This window comes from Dermacentor andersoni, chromosome 7 (assembly GCF_023375885.2).
Source record: "Dermacentor andersoni chromosome 7, qqDerAnde1_hic_scaffold, whole genome shotgun sequence".
Taxonomy (NCBI): Eukaryota; Metazoa; Arthropoda; class Arachnida; order Ixodida; family Ixodidae; genus Dermacentor; species Dermacentor andersoni.
In genome coordinates this window covers 138845969-138858771 of record NC_092820.1, presented here as the reverse complement: position 1 = coordinate 138858771, position 12803 = coordinate 138845969, and the positions used below count along the sequence as shown (strand labels likewise).

At 44.0% G+C, this 12803-nt stretch overlaps 1 protein-coding gene and 1 long non-coding RNA gene across 2 annotated transcripts; both read right to left on the bottom strand.

Annotated features, from left to right (window-relative positions):
• Positions 1-2038: 2038 nt before the first annotated feature.
• On the bottom strand, positions 2039-5103 carry LOC140219610 (uncharacterized). The gene is made up of 5 exons (XM_072289529.1): positions 4751-5103; positions 4579-4687; positions 4248-4365; positions 3697-3884; positions 2039-2071 (listed from the first exon to the last, which is right to left on the bottom strand). The coding sequence occupies exons 1-5, from the start codon at positions 5014-5016 to the stop codon at positions 2039-2041; spliced, it is 714 nt and encodes a 237-aa protein (XP_072145630.1). The 5' UTR covers positions 5017-5103.
• A 1206-nt stretch (positions 5104-6309) lies between these two features.
• LOC126533955 (uncharacterized) lies at positions 6310-12462 on the bottom strand. Its single transcript, XR_008612942.2, has 3 exons — positions 11991-12462; positions 10848-10928; positions 6310-8458 (listed from the first exon to the last, which is right to left on the bottom strand). It is a non-coding gene; the product is annotated as an uncharacterized lncRNA (long non-coding RNA).
• Positions 12463-12803: the final 341 nt, after the last annotated feature.

The window sequence follows — 12803 nt, the reverse complement described above, 5'->3', positions numbered from 1 at the left end:
GGCAATGTTCGAAGTGTTAAGTTACAAGCACATTATGTGTCTCCGAGGAGCTGACGAAAGCAACACGTATTAGTGCTTTCTGCACCCAGTGACTGCCAGAAGCAGAAGAAATGAACACACATTACTGCTACTACTGTCATTGATAGCACCAACAAGTGTTGATTTCTTGTTTGTGGCAGGCACCGCGTACACTTGTAAATTGGTTAAGAGTTTGTGACGGGTATGGACATGCTCAACTCATGCTTTTACTTGGGACTTGCAACCCTGAAGTCTACCTTTGTTGAATGATGCTGTAGCTTTCCTCAGTTGACAACTTGCCTCTCGTCAGCGGAGTACTCAATGTACTATTTCCATCTTTGTGCAGGTGACAGTGGCTACCCCTTGGAGCCGTGGCTCCTGACCCAGGTTCCTGGCCATCCTCCAGTGCACACAGCCGAGGGGCAGTACAACACAGCACATGCCGCCATGCGTTCCGTAGTGGAGAGGTGCATTGGGCTCTTAAAGAGCCGTTTCCGCTGTCTTCAGCGATATCGCACCCTCCTCTACGAGCCGGAACGTGCAGCCAACATTGTCGCGGCATGTGCTGTGTTGCACAACCTTCGCCTTTCTGAAGGCGACGAGTCAGGCGATGACAGTGATGACGACAGCAGCAGCAGCAGTAGTAGTAGTGAGCTTGACAATAACGGCGACCCCACGCCACACAGTCTGCCCCGTAACACGGGCTCTAGAATGCACTACTTGAGAGGGCGGGCTGTTCGCGACAATGTCATTGGCATGTTTGGCACAACCCGTGCGCAGCACATGCGTTATTTGAGGAGCGTGCGGCGGCAGCTGCGACGTCAACAGCAGCGTCAGCATCGTTAGGTGCATGCACACAGTTTTAAGTAATTGCATTGTGCATTTCATGCTGTGAAATTGCAGATACATTTCCCGTGCTAAGTTGTAGTTGATGTCTGCGTAATGCAAAGCATTCATGATTTGTTGAGAAATGTAAAAGTTGTTAAAAAAATTAAATTATGGGGTTTTACGTGCCAAAACCACTTTCTGATTATGAGGCACGCCGTAGTGGAGGGCTCCGGAAATTTCGACCACCTGGGGTTCTTTGACGTGCACCTAAATCTAAGTACACGGGTGTTTTCGAAATGCGGCCGGGATTCAATCCCTCGTGCTCAGCAGCCTAACACCATAGCCACTGAGCAACCACGGTGGGTACATAAAAGTTGTGTAGTGAAGGGTTATGTAAAGCCTGCACTTATAGTAAGTAAAACAGTATCGTTAGAGGTGACACATGAGATTGAAAGCAAGCTAAAAATAAGTGCATATTCAAAGTGTCTGCCACAATTTGCTTGTTGCTGCTGTCGTCATCTAGATGCATGTAGCCTGATTCTTACTCGTATCCCCTTACGCATTGATGGACATAAGCGCCTGTCTCCTCACTTTCTACTAGCACAGAGAAGCTCACAGAAGCCAAGATGTACAGTGCACGTCACACCTTCCGCTCCATGGAACGTGCTGTTGCACGCGCAGCTTCTAGGTCCTCCACCATTTTGTCTCGCAACAACGGCAAAGTTCCTTTCGAGTGACGAAAATGCCGTCCAACTGGTCATCCGACATGTCAAACGCTGTGGCTCCCACGAAGTGTGTGCACGCACGAGCAGTTGATAGATTTTAACAAAGTGACCTCACTTGTATATAGCAGAACTCAGCAATGTTAATCAGTAATATTTGTACAGTGCAAGCTAGTACTAGAAATGTAGTTGCGATGTGTAAATAAAAGCACTAGAGAAAAACTGCACCTTTCTGTATTTCAGTCAACATACACTTGTTTATGTACACATCACATGCGACAGTCTCTACATTGAAGAAGTGTGAGAATCATGAGTACTCAGTAGTAGAGACATTATGCAACATATCACAGACATGTTGGAATAAATATCGGATCACATTGTTCTTGCATCATAATATATCACAGGTAACGGCATGCATCGTTTAAGAAAACTGTTGTACACTGCACAAGTACACAGTAATAACAACTGGCTTAAACTGTACCAACAACAGAAATGAGCAGGTGCTTAAATCACATGCCAACCGAATATTTATCACAGCGAAATGTATAGGTACATCACTACATGTGAAAGGAACATGCTGTTGTGGTGCTCAAAGTGAAAGAGCCATAGCACCATATTATGATATTCAGTAAGACAAACTGCATAAATATTACACACAAATTGCACCACAAGGGCTAAAATACAATGTATCACAACCTGAAAGATTACTGAATGACAACAAATTGTTTGATAATGAGACAGATGTGCAAGAAAAGAGACATTCCAGCTCAGTACGTAGTGACACAAACAAATATGCATATGCAACAAACAAAAAATAAACATTACAAATGAAAAGAAGGAGCATAGGCAAGGGATTTTCATAACTTTTTTCTTTTTTGCTGTGTATATTGACAGGTTGCTTTCGACATTATAGTAAGGCCTGAAAATTTCACCATTCGATGACAAGGATTAAATTGTAGAACACTTGCAGTGTGGCGTCTTGCTTAAATTGACATGACAATAACTAGGCACCTCAAAATTGCAGTGCCACAGTCGGAATGCCCACACATACCAGGCCTACAGGCACTTTTGCAGGTGAGCCTGATGGTGTGCACGCTCTTATGGCTGAAGTAAACCTTGAAGAAAAAATTCATGCTGCAACGGCTATGCTACTTATGGTTGCATTAAAGGGTGACTTCAGCAATTATTTATTTGCAAACTAGCAATATTTGCCCTTCATATCATTAATACATCAGCAAATTTTAATATAAGTTACAAATTCCTTGCCTATGCTACATTTGCATCCTTTAATTATGTGGGGCCTGAGAGGGGGGAGGGGCTTGGCTGCCACCAGGCCCCAGTGCAGCCAGCAGCAGCTGAAGCAGGCGCTCGTTGGTCTCGTGCGACCGACGCGCCACTTCGAGGCGTTGCCGCTGCACTTCGAGGCGCTGAGACTCCACTTCCCGCATTGCCGCCCCCTCCTCCCCGAGGTGCCGCAGGCTCTCCATGTGGGCCTCGTGGTGCTGCCGCAGGCTCTGCAGGTGGGCCTCGTGGTGCTGTTAGCAAAGATGTGTAATTAGTTTAATTACAGAAGCTCAGTAACAGGGCCTTTGTGTGTTGCATTCATCCCCATTTGCAGGCTATTGTCTTGTCATTGTATATTCAAACACTGGAAATATCTTTCTGGCCCATCAAACTTGTGCCGTCGCATTCCATTAAGAAGTGTTACATTGCTTTTCCTGCTTCCTTGAATTCAACGCCACTTTTTTCTTTTTGCCACATAATTGCGTAAATATTTACACATGTTATGTCACGCGAATGTGTACAAGATATCACCACAGGACTACACGTATACATTATGCTTGTTCACTGATTAATATAATTTTTAGAGAGGTCATATGCTCATCAATTTCATACGCAGAAAAATATACATCTGTGGCCTTGCACATACCTGCCGGTTTTGTTCCAGCAGTTGTTGGCGGAAGCGAGTGTCCTCTTGAACTCTGGCTTCCTCCAACTGGCTCTGGCGAACGTATGCGGCAGTAGCCGTCATCACAGCACCATCAAGTTCCTGCTGCCTGGGCTGTCTACGGGGTGCCCGTGGCTCTCGAGGGGTAGGCTGTGGCACCTGCGGGGTTGGCTGCGGCACCTGCGGGGTTGGCTGCGGCACCTGCGGGGTTGGCTGCGGCACCTGCGGCGTTGGCTGCGGCACCTGCGGGGTTGGCTGCGGCACCTGGGTGGTAGGCCGCGGCACCTGGGTGGTAGGCCGCAGCACCTGGGGGGTAGGCCGCAGCACCTGGGGCGTAGGCCGCAGCACCTGGGGCGTAGCCGGTGGCTCTTCATGCAAGGCAAAAGCAAAGACTGCTCATTCACTGTTATCCGACCTACACAGATTGATTGTCCTAACCAGTCACTTTGAAATGTCATTATAGCTGCATAGCTACAATAATGATACACAAAACAGGTAGTTAGAGCAAAAGATGCCACAGAAAGTTGCTGGTAGCAGTAACCCATAAGAAGCACAAGGAATCTCTATTACAACATCAAGTCATTTGTAGTCTTGCATTTCTCCTTCATGAATGAGAGCTGGATGTTGGACAGAAAGGTAATAACAGCAGAGTGACGTACTTTACTTCATAGCAAGATCATACAGCAACTGCAAACAACAATGCTACTACAAAAGCTAGGTCACTGCCTTACGTGTAAGGCCACTTGGCCCAGCAACAGCTGCAGGGCCCGACACCACGAAAGCAGTTGTCGCTGGTAGATTTCTGCGGGAACCGCTGGGCCCTGCAGCTTCCTCTGAACTTGCCTCGTCCTGCAATCAGAGTAGTGTTCAGACATTGCGAGCAGTGTGTGCAATGCGCATCATGTACACAAGTTGCTGCTCAGAGTACATAACCTATATTGTCACTTGCACAAAAAAAAGGGCTTAAAAATTTTGCAATATTGTGTTCCAATGTAATGCTGAAAATTTGTGAGGTCACAGCAGGTCACACAAACAACACTTTTTTAAATCCAATGTACGCACCTCGCTATCGGGGAAGTACTCAGGGGGGGAAACAAGGACCCCTCCTGTCCTCATAAGGACGTCGAGGACGCGGCCGTCCACGCCACCCACTTTGCCACCTCCAGTAGCCCTGCAAACACGGCAACAACGACAACGTGAAACTACGTTACTGTCAGCATCATTAGAAGCTCACCTCTTCTCGCTCGCGGCCCTGGCCGCTTCTTTTTTCGCTTTATGGGCCATCTTGGCCCAATGGTTCCGCCAACGGCTGGTGGCCTTTACGGCTGGCCCCTGTGCGTTAAGCACCGCCGCCACCTCCTCCCACAGTTCGTTTTTTCGAGCAGCAGTCATACGTGGCGAGAACTCTGTAGAAGCTCTCGCCAGGTATGGGTGCTGCTCGATGAACTGCACGAGAATAGCCGCCTGCTCTTTGGACACCCGCGGCCCTTTTGCTGCCATTTTCTCTTTGTCAAATTGGGAATTTCAGCCGGCCCGCAGCACAGTAAGAAATTTAGAGGCAAACATTCTGTCTAAGCTAAGCGCCTGCATAAAGTGCGCACTACGACTTATTTCTGCCTTTTTATACCACTAATGTAAAAAAAGGTGAAGTCACTACTCACATTTAATGTTGTAGCAGCTTCTTTCTCGGAGCGTATCAGTGCAGGAAGTATTACCGATGCAGCGATAACTTTAAGGAAGCTATCGTTATGTCATGGCGGTGCCCTATGGAAAATGCCTTGACAGTTCTCGATCCACTATGTTGCAAAGTTTCACCTCGGGGGCTACGGATAATTCTTCTTGGCTCTTCCTAAAGAAGAAATTATCACACGTCAGACATGCAGCGAAAACCACACGACAATGCAAGCACTACACGAGCAATAATTACTCACCTCAATCAGTATCTGACGGGGGCGGGGCCGCAATTACGGGCACGCAAGGGGCTGTCAGCTGTTCAGACAGACACGCTAGGGGCTGTCAGCTGTTCACAGGTAAACAAAGGCTGCCATTTTGCTTGCGCTCAAGGGCATGGATTGGATGCACATCCGACTACTATGTGGCTACGACTTCAAAAATAGAGCACTTGCGTTTGCATTTCTTTGGACTGCGGCAGCTTTTGCGTTGTACTGTAACAAAATGAATTTGCTTTACGCAGCATGGAAGTCCGCTTTTATTAAGTGCCGTTTTACAAAACAAATTTGCTATACAGTCCCGGAAAAAGAGAAGAGAATACGAAAGAAACATCCGGCCAATGAAGGGAGCTTCTGATTGGACGATCCAAGAAAACGTCGTGCCTACGTACACACAATTTCCAAAATCGGTGACGTCACGCGAGAAGGCATTGGCATGAAAAAAGTCATTTCTACAAAATCGCACCCCAGGGGTTTTTCGAAGAGCACAGGAAGACTAGAAATGCAGTAGTAGGCATGGAGGGCCCTGAAAAAAATGTGCCACATCTGCTCGTCTGCCTTATGTTTCTGCATTGACTGTCACATTTTTAATAGATGTGCACTTACTGTTCTACTCCAATAAACGCGACATTACCAACTCCAGTGTGGGGCAGTCCTTCAGCCAGTGCAGAACTCTTTCTGTACATCCCTGTCAGCTCTGTCATTTTTCCAGCATTGTAGTACAAGATTTGTTTAACTGGTTTCGCAGAATATGAGCAGTATACTCTTAAATTAGCTGTTTATTTGTATGCACAAGTTCAGGTCCTCAGTTTGGTTGCATGACAAATTGCCATACCTCTATAGATACAAGAAAAGATGTTATTAGAGTTTAATAAAATCTAAACAGTAATAATCACAACAATATAATGACATACATTTCTTTTGGTACGTATACAGCCGATGTCTTGGCACTGTATAAATTCAACTATACATCGCAAGTACTGTGTCCTGACCACTATTATTCACATGTGTAAAACCATCACAGCAATTCTTCAACAAATATCACAGTGATTAGTGACGTACACTTTGTAACTGCTTTACATGAGCATAATGTGTACAAATGGTCCCTGTGTACCTACACAATAGTGCCACGCGAGTACTATTACTCACAGGTGTAAAACCAACAAAGCAGTTCTTTAAAAATATCACAGCGCTTAGTGACGTACATGCTGTAACTCCCTTGTAAAAGCTTAATACAAACACGTGAGCACACAGAAAGCTAGCAGTGCGCCTACATGGAAATACCACCGCCTCAATACTAATTCACAAGTGTAAAACCAACCAAGCAGTTCTTTAAAGAATATCACAATGCTTAGTGACATACATTTTGTAACCAGCTTATATAAGCTTTATACAAACATGAGAACATACCCAAAGCTATCGGTGCACCTACATAGAAGTGCGGCCATCTGAACACTATTATTTGCAAGTGTAAGCTCAACAGAACAGTTCGTTATAGTGACGCCCATTTTGTAACTGCCTTATACAAGCTTAGTGCAAGCACAAGAATGCGGAAAAAAAATAAATTAAAAACTTGCTCTATAAATACACAAACAGATCAACACAAATGGTAAACACCGCTTTGAAGACACGTGACCATGACAAAGCGCAGTGCTGTGCCGGTTGAAACTGCCATCCACAAAAGTATTGAGCAATGCTTAAACCACACGCAATAAAGTGCTGAAAGACTGCGTTTCTAACGTACCTATTTTAATTCAAATTTCTTGAATATAGGGCTCTTTTGCAGATAAGGCATCTGATCCAACTGACCTGATTTTGCACCTGCTAAATGCATACAATGCATTCCGATGTAACTGGTAATAATAATTATAAAACGCATTTAAAAACTTGATAGTATGATGAAGATGCATGACTAGAAAAGTTCTGTCCCCCTCGTACTTGTTAAAAAGGTGTAAATACGACACATGTTCCTTTTTTCCGCAATTTTTGCATTAATGGACACCCGGGAACCTCGAACCCACAAAAAAAGAAGATACTGCTGTGTTAATAGTGTTGTGAATAATTTTTTGTAAAAGCTTTTTACAGACAAGTTGCAGTCTCGTTTCTGGAGGTTGAGCTGTATCATGCAAAATAACATGGAAAGTGGTCACATGGGAGCATGACACTATGCCATTATGTTCGTTTCAGTTGACTCTCTTGCCCTACAAGCCACTGCTCACTGTGACCAGTGATGGAACAGCAGTGTCTGTGTGATTTTCATCACACTTCTGTCCTATGCCATCCTTACCAGAGTTGGCGGCACATAGGTACCCAAATTTCGGTAGTGTTGCTTTCTCAGGTGGTTGTTTTTGATTTGCTCAATATCAGTTGGCACTTCAGCTGCATCAAACTTCTTTTTTTACCTCTTCAACAACAACATAAACAACTATCTTATGACACCTGTATTGTCCTTCTAGTTGCCTACAAAGACCAGTTAATCTAGCAACAACACTGACAGTCTCTACTATCTTCTAATGGGGAAGAGGTGTGTCCCACCATGTGTTCCACATTGTTGTCGCTATGTAGGCTGGCTGGCGAGGCAACAACTGTAATATATTTGCATATCTTAAAGTGATGCTTGTACTGTGTTATAACACCTAACTTAGTATTGCACTTGCTGCACAAGAACACTGGCTCACAGTCGTGGTGAAAAGCTTTTGTATGTTGAGCAAATGAGTTGTATGCACTACAAAAAAAGTCACAGTGATAGCACACATGTTGCTCTACCAGGCCTGGTGCGGTTCCTTCTGACACTGCTGCTGATGCTGACACACTGCTGCTTGCCTCGTACACTGTTGCAGCTGCAGTAGACATGGCCGTCTCTGTATCTATTGCTGCCGTGCCACCTGTCATGGTAACTTCAGGTGGTATCGGGCTCACTTCTGCAACAGAGATGTCGTTTGCCCCTTGAGGGCTCTCGTCATCAGGGCCAATAATTTCGTAGGCATTGTCTCCTGCATTGAAGAACCAATAAGAACAGCCTGAATTAATAAACAAAGCTCTAAAAAGTACGGACCTCAAGACTTAACCAGAAGCTCTACACATCAGTGACCGGGCTTAATGAATAATACTTGCAGGAGGAGTTACACAATTGTGTGTGTACATTACAGTTAAGCCTCATTAGAAGAGATACTCAAGAGGCACGGGAAACATGTCTCTCGAAACCAAAAATTTTAAAACACTGAGGAGCCAAACTAGATCACTTTATTATGCATCATCACTAAATTATGTTTAAATATATCTGAAGGAATAATTGCTCAGGGTGGCTTAAATGGCCCCTAAACCACTTCTGGACATTTTTTGAACATTTCAAGTAAACACGCGCATCAAAATCAGAATGCCGTCACAATTGACGATGCCAAACGCCACAGTGCGTGGCACAGTGGGAGCACCACAATATGAGGAAAACGACCCTGTGCGCCTCACTGGACCTATCCTGCACCCCCCAGCTTGTCCTGACATCACCAGGCTGTCTCTGATGATGTCACCAGTTTCCGGTGCTGTCGATTGGTCAAACGAAAGTGTACGACTGCCGGCAAGGCCTGCAAGCAAATACACACTCCTTCTTCCTCGTCGCGTTGCTCGCGATGCCATTGTGGGCAGGCAATGGGGGCAAAGAACAGAAACGCTAACAGAAGGGTCTCCCTATGAGGCTCTTCAACTAGAGTCACCATACAGTTCCATTGTATTGGCGAGGTCATTAGCGCCACCCCTCACAGGACGACGGGCCTGCGCGGCAGCAACAGAGCTCGTTGGTGATGGCCTGTCCCGTAACTTTTGGAGGTGTACTAGGCGAGGAAAAGACAATACTGTCCAGATGGCGGGTACCAGATGAACGAGTAAAATGAGCGGGGACTACTTTTCGATAATCAAACACGAAGCTCCACTATTACTGCACCGTTTCGAAAATTTCTCGTGGCTACGTGTTCGTTGCCTTAACATGTACAACTGCAACACCGCAACTAAATTTCAACCTCGGTGGTTTAGGGGCCCTTTAAAGAAGAGATCCACAGCGTTTTAGTGACTGTAGATTGTGTTAGCTTCCTTCCTAACTTCTGGAACTTAAACACTTCACTTTGCAAGCCTTGTTGCTCGCAGTGCCTTTGAGGTGCTCTTAGACGCTCGTCAGCTTCAACTGTCGACACTTTCTGCCCTGCACTGTCCTCGTTGCCCTCCTTTTCTAGTTCATGCTAAAGAGACATGCGCAATTGACCTGTGTGAGGATCGCGTGATCTTTACGCCCTTCGGAGCACACAAGGTGCATGAAGTGAATGTGTCTGGGTTGTGTCCCTTCGAAGTAGTGAATACTTAAAAAGTCGTTAGTAACAAAGTGACTCTTGTGTACAATGTTGTTAACGTGGCAAACATCGGAAAACCAACCAAACCATTTTCATATGTCTCTTACAACCAAGTGTATCTTGTAATGAGATTCTACTGTACTGAATATTTTTCATCTATGGATCATCTGCATGTACATATAGTCACAAAGACATGTTGTGTGGAATGGTGAATCAGGAAAACGCTCGTACTCTTACTTTTTGTCCCTAACATAAGCAGCTGATAACAATATGATAAAAAGCAGGTAATGAGGCTAGCATGGAACATAATCCTTCAGCTCTAAACAGTTTTTTGGGCCCCCATCATTCCCTCATGACATAAGGAAACAACTTCATTGCAGTAATGGCTGCATGTGATCTGAGTTGATTGAAACAAACAATACGTAAGGTTGCCCCGTATGTAATTTTATCAGAGTGCTTTTTAGATGTCCTGCTGGCGATCCTGGCTGCACAATGTTTCTCATGCTTTATGGCACGATTCCTTTCTTTTCCACTCCATTCTTTTTTCTGGTTTTATCCCCTTTCCCTTCCGCTTTGCGTAAAATAGCACACCTGAAGTATCGATTCTGTTGAATTATTGTGTGTATCAAACCTGTTAACATGCGGGCTTCTCTGTGGTCTGTGTTGTATTTTTGCGCTGTACAAGTCAATTCAAAATGAAAGATGGAATGTCCCTCATTTTCGTTTAATTGTATGTATATATGTTTATATATATATATATATATATATATATATATATATATATATATATATATATATATATATATATATATATATATATATGTCTCTCTCAAGTTTTGAAATATATGTACATTCAGGAGTGCCTGCATGCTCTTCTCCCCTGCTCCAGTGACGAAAAGGAGAGCCTTTTCATGCACCATAGTAAAACATTCACATGTTTTCGCTGTGCCCATTACATCACTTATCATATGGATCTCTCACAATAAAGAGTAGCAGTGGTCCATAATACTAACCCATCCCAACATAACTATAAATTAGCACATACCGACATGCTGTGAAACAGCTGTTGCAAAGCCGCTGGTGCTGGCAATTTCCGCAGCGCTGCAGTGGTACAGCCGAGTGCTACCTGTATAGTGACAAATGCATATGCATGTTAGCGACTCACTAGTTGCTGATGGTTTCATAAGCTTTACACTACACAATAAAGTAATCTAGACAACTTTGTTGGAACAAATACACGTAAGTAGGACACCATTTAAAGACTAACACGATTAATTGCCCCCAATCTCTCACTCACTAAGGGATAATACTACTGAAACATCGGTGGAGAGCTCAGATTAACACAGTCCATAAAGGACAAGCTCTCTTTGAGGAAAACAGCTATAACAGCGGTTAGTTTTCTTGATCATTTTATGTGCTAGCTTTGACTTAAATGTCATGCAGTACTATAAAATATGAAGTGCCGCATTTCTAGCAGCAGAAGGCGTCGTCAGCCTCATGGTACAACTGATTTTTGCACTGTTTGTGTCAGTGAGCCGACACATGCAAAGAAAACCGAATTCACACATACATATACAGTGCCAAGTGCACTCCTCCGTCTGAAAACGCAGCCGCCAGTTCCAATGCTGCTGAAAGGAAAAGTTATATAGAGTGCGAGACTGCATGGAACTACCACTTATGACTGTAAGTGTGTGATCTGCTGATTGGAGAGGTAGTCACATGCTATTTCTAGTCTCTTTTAGAAGCATTACTAAAGGATGAATTAAAATCTATTCATAAGTTGTGAATTTCACGCCTCCACAGTTTGGTTAAATAACTTGTGAGAAAAATACATGTTTACCTGGAATAGCAACCTTTTTTCCTGCTGCAAAATTTTCCTTCGAATTAATGAAATAACTTTACAGCGTTATAATATATTGTGTTTGTCGCAACTACTTCCCGGCAGTGGCGAGTTACAGTGTTTATATCTGACTCATTGGGCTACAATACTGCCAAACACAAATGCTTCACGAACACGAGAACACGTCCCTCGCAGAGAATAGCAACCATATATGCCTCTGTGAGACATGATCGCACCTTTGTGGTCAAAATGTACATTAGAACGACACCACCATCTCATTAAAAAAAAGCCTCAGTACAAGGCAGCAGACAATTGCATAATGTGAAATTGCAACTGATGTCCACTTACTGGTGGCCTGTGTTCGAGCCACTTCTGGCAGTTGACTGGGTGCTGAGAAATGCACGTCCTGGGTTGTCCCTACAAAACATACAGGGTTATGTCAAATGTTGAAAATATATATACACCGGCATTTCATAAGTTGCAAAACAAATGAGTAAACTAATAAACAACTCTAATGTAAACAGAGTACACATAAGATAGGCTGTCGACTGGTAATGCATTACGAGAAAAACTTAATGCATTGGAAAGACTATATGTATACTACCCGAAGCTGACACACAATTTAATTCGCTCTAGGTTTTTCCGTGCAGTATATTCAAATTATTATGTCTTGTGGTTAGAGCAAAATTAGTGTAAATTACGCCCTAAATTATGTACCCTGGACAACTTTTCAATGTGCACCTGTGCACGCTTCGAATGAGTAGCGTTGTAAAATTTACGTACATGGCATTTAACATAGTTGCAGAATACGGATTTCCTTTGCCCTGTGTCGTGTACAGTGAGCTACATATATCTGCCCCCCCCCCCTTTTTTTTTTGTACTAGCCATACTGCGTGCCATTGCACCTATACGCACGTCAATAAACCTCACGACACAGAAATTAAAAAAAGCGCCAATCGCGCATGCCTGCATGTTGTAGTGGGCCTAACCTAACCAAGCATGGGCTGTTGCTTTTTATAGTAAACACAGGCACCGTGCTCATTGCAAGTATGTACCATGTCACTAAGCAAATATGCAATTTCATTGTACCACTATTTTTTATCACATGGATGTATCTGTTGAGAGGCAAGACAAAAAGCAGTCACTTCTCAGAACTAATCA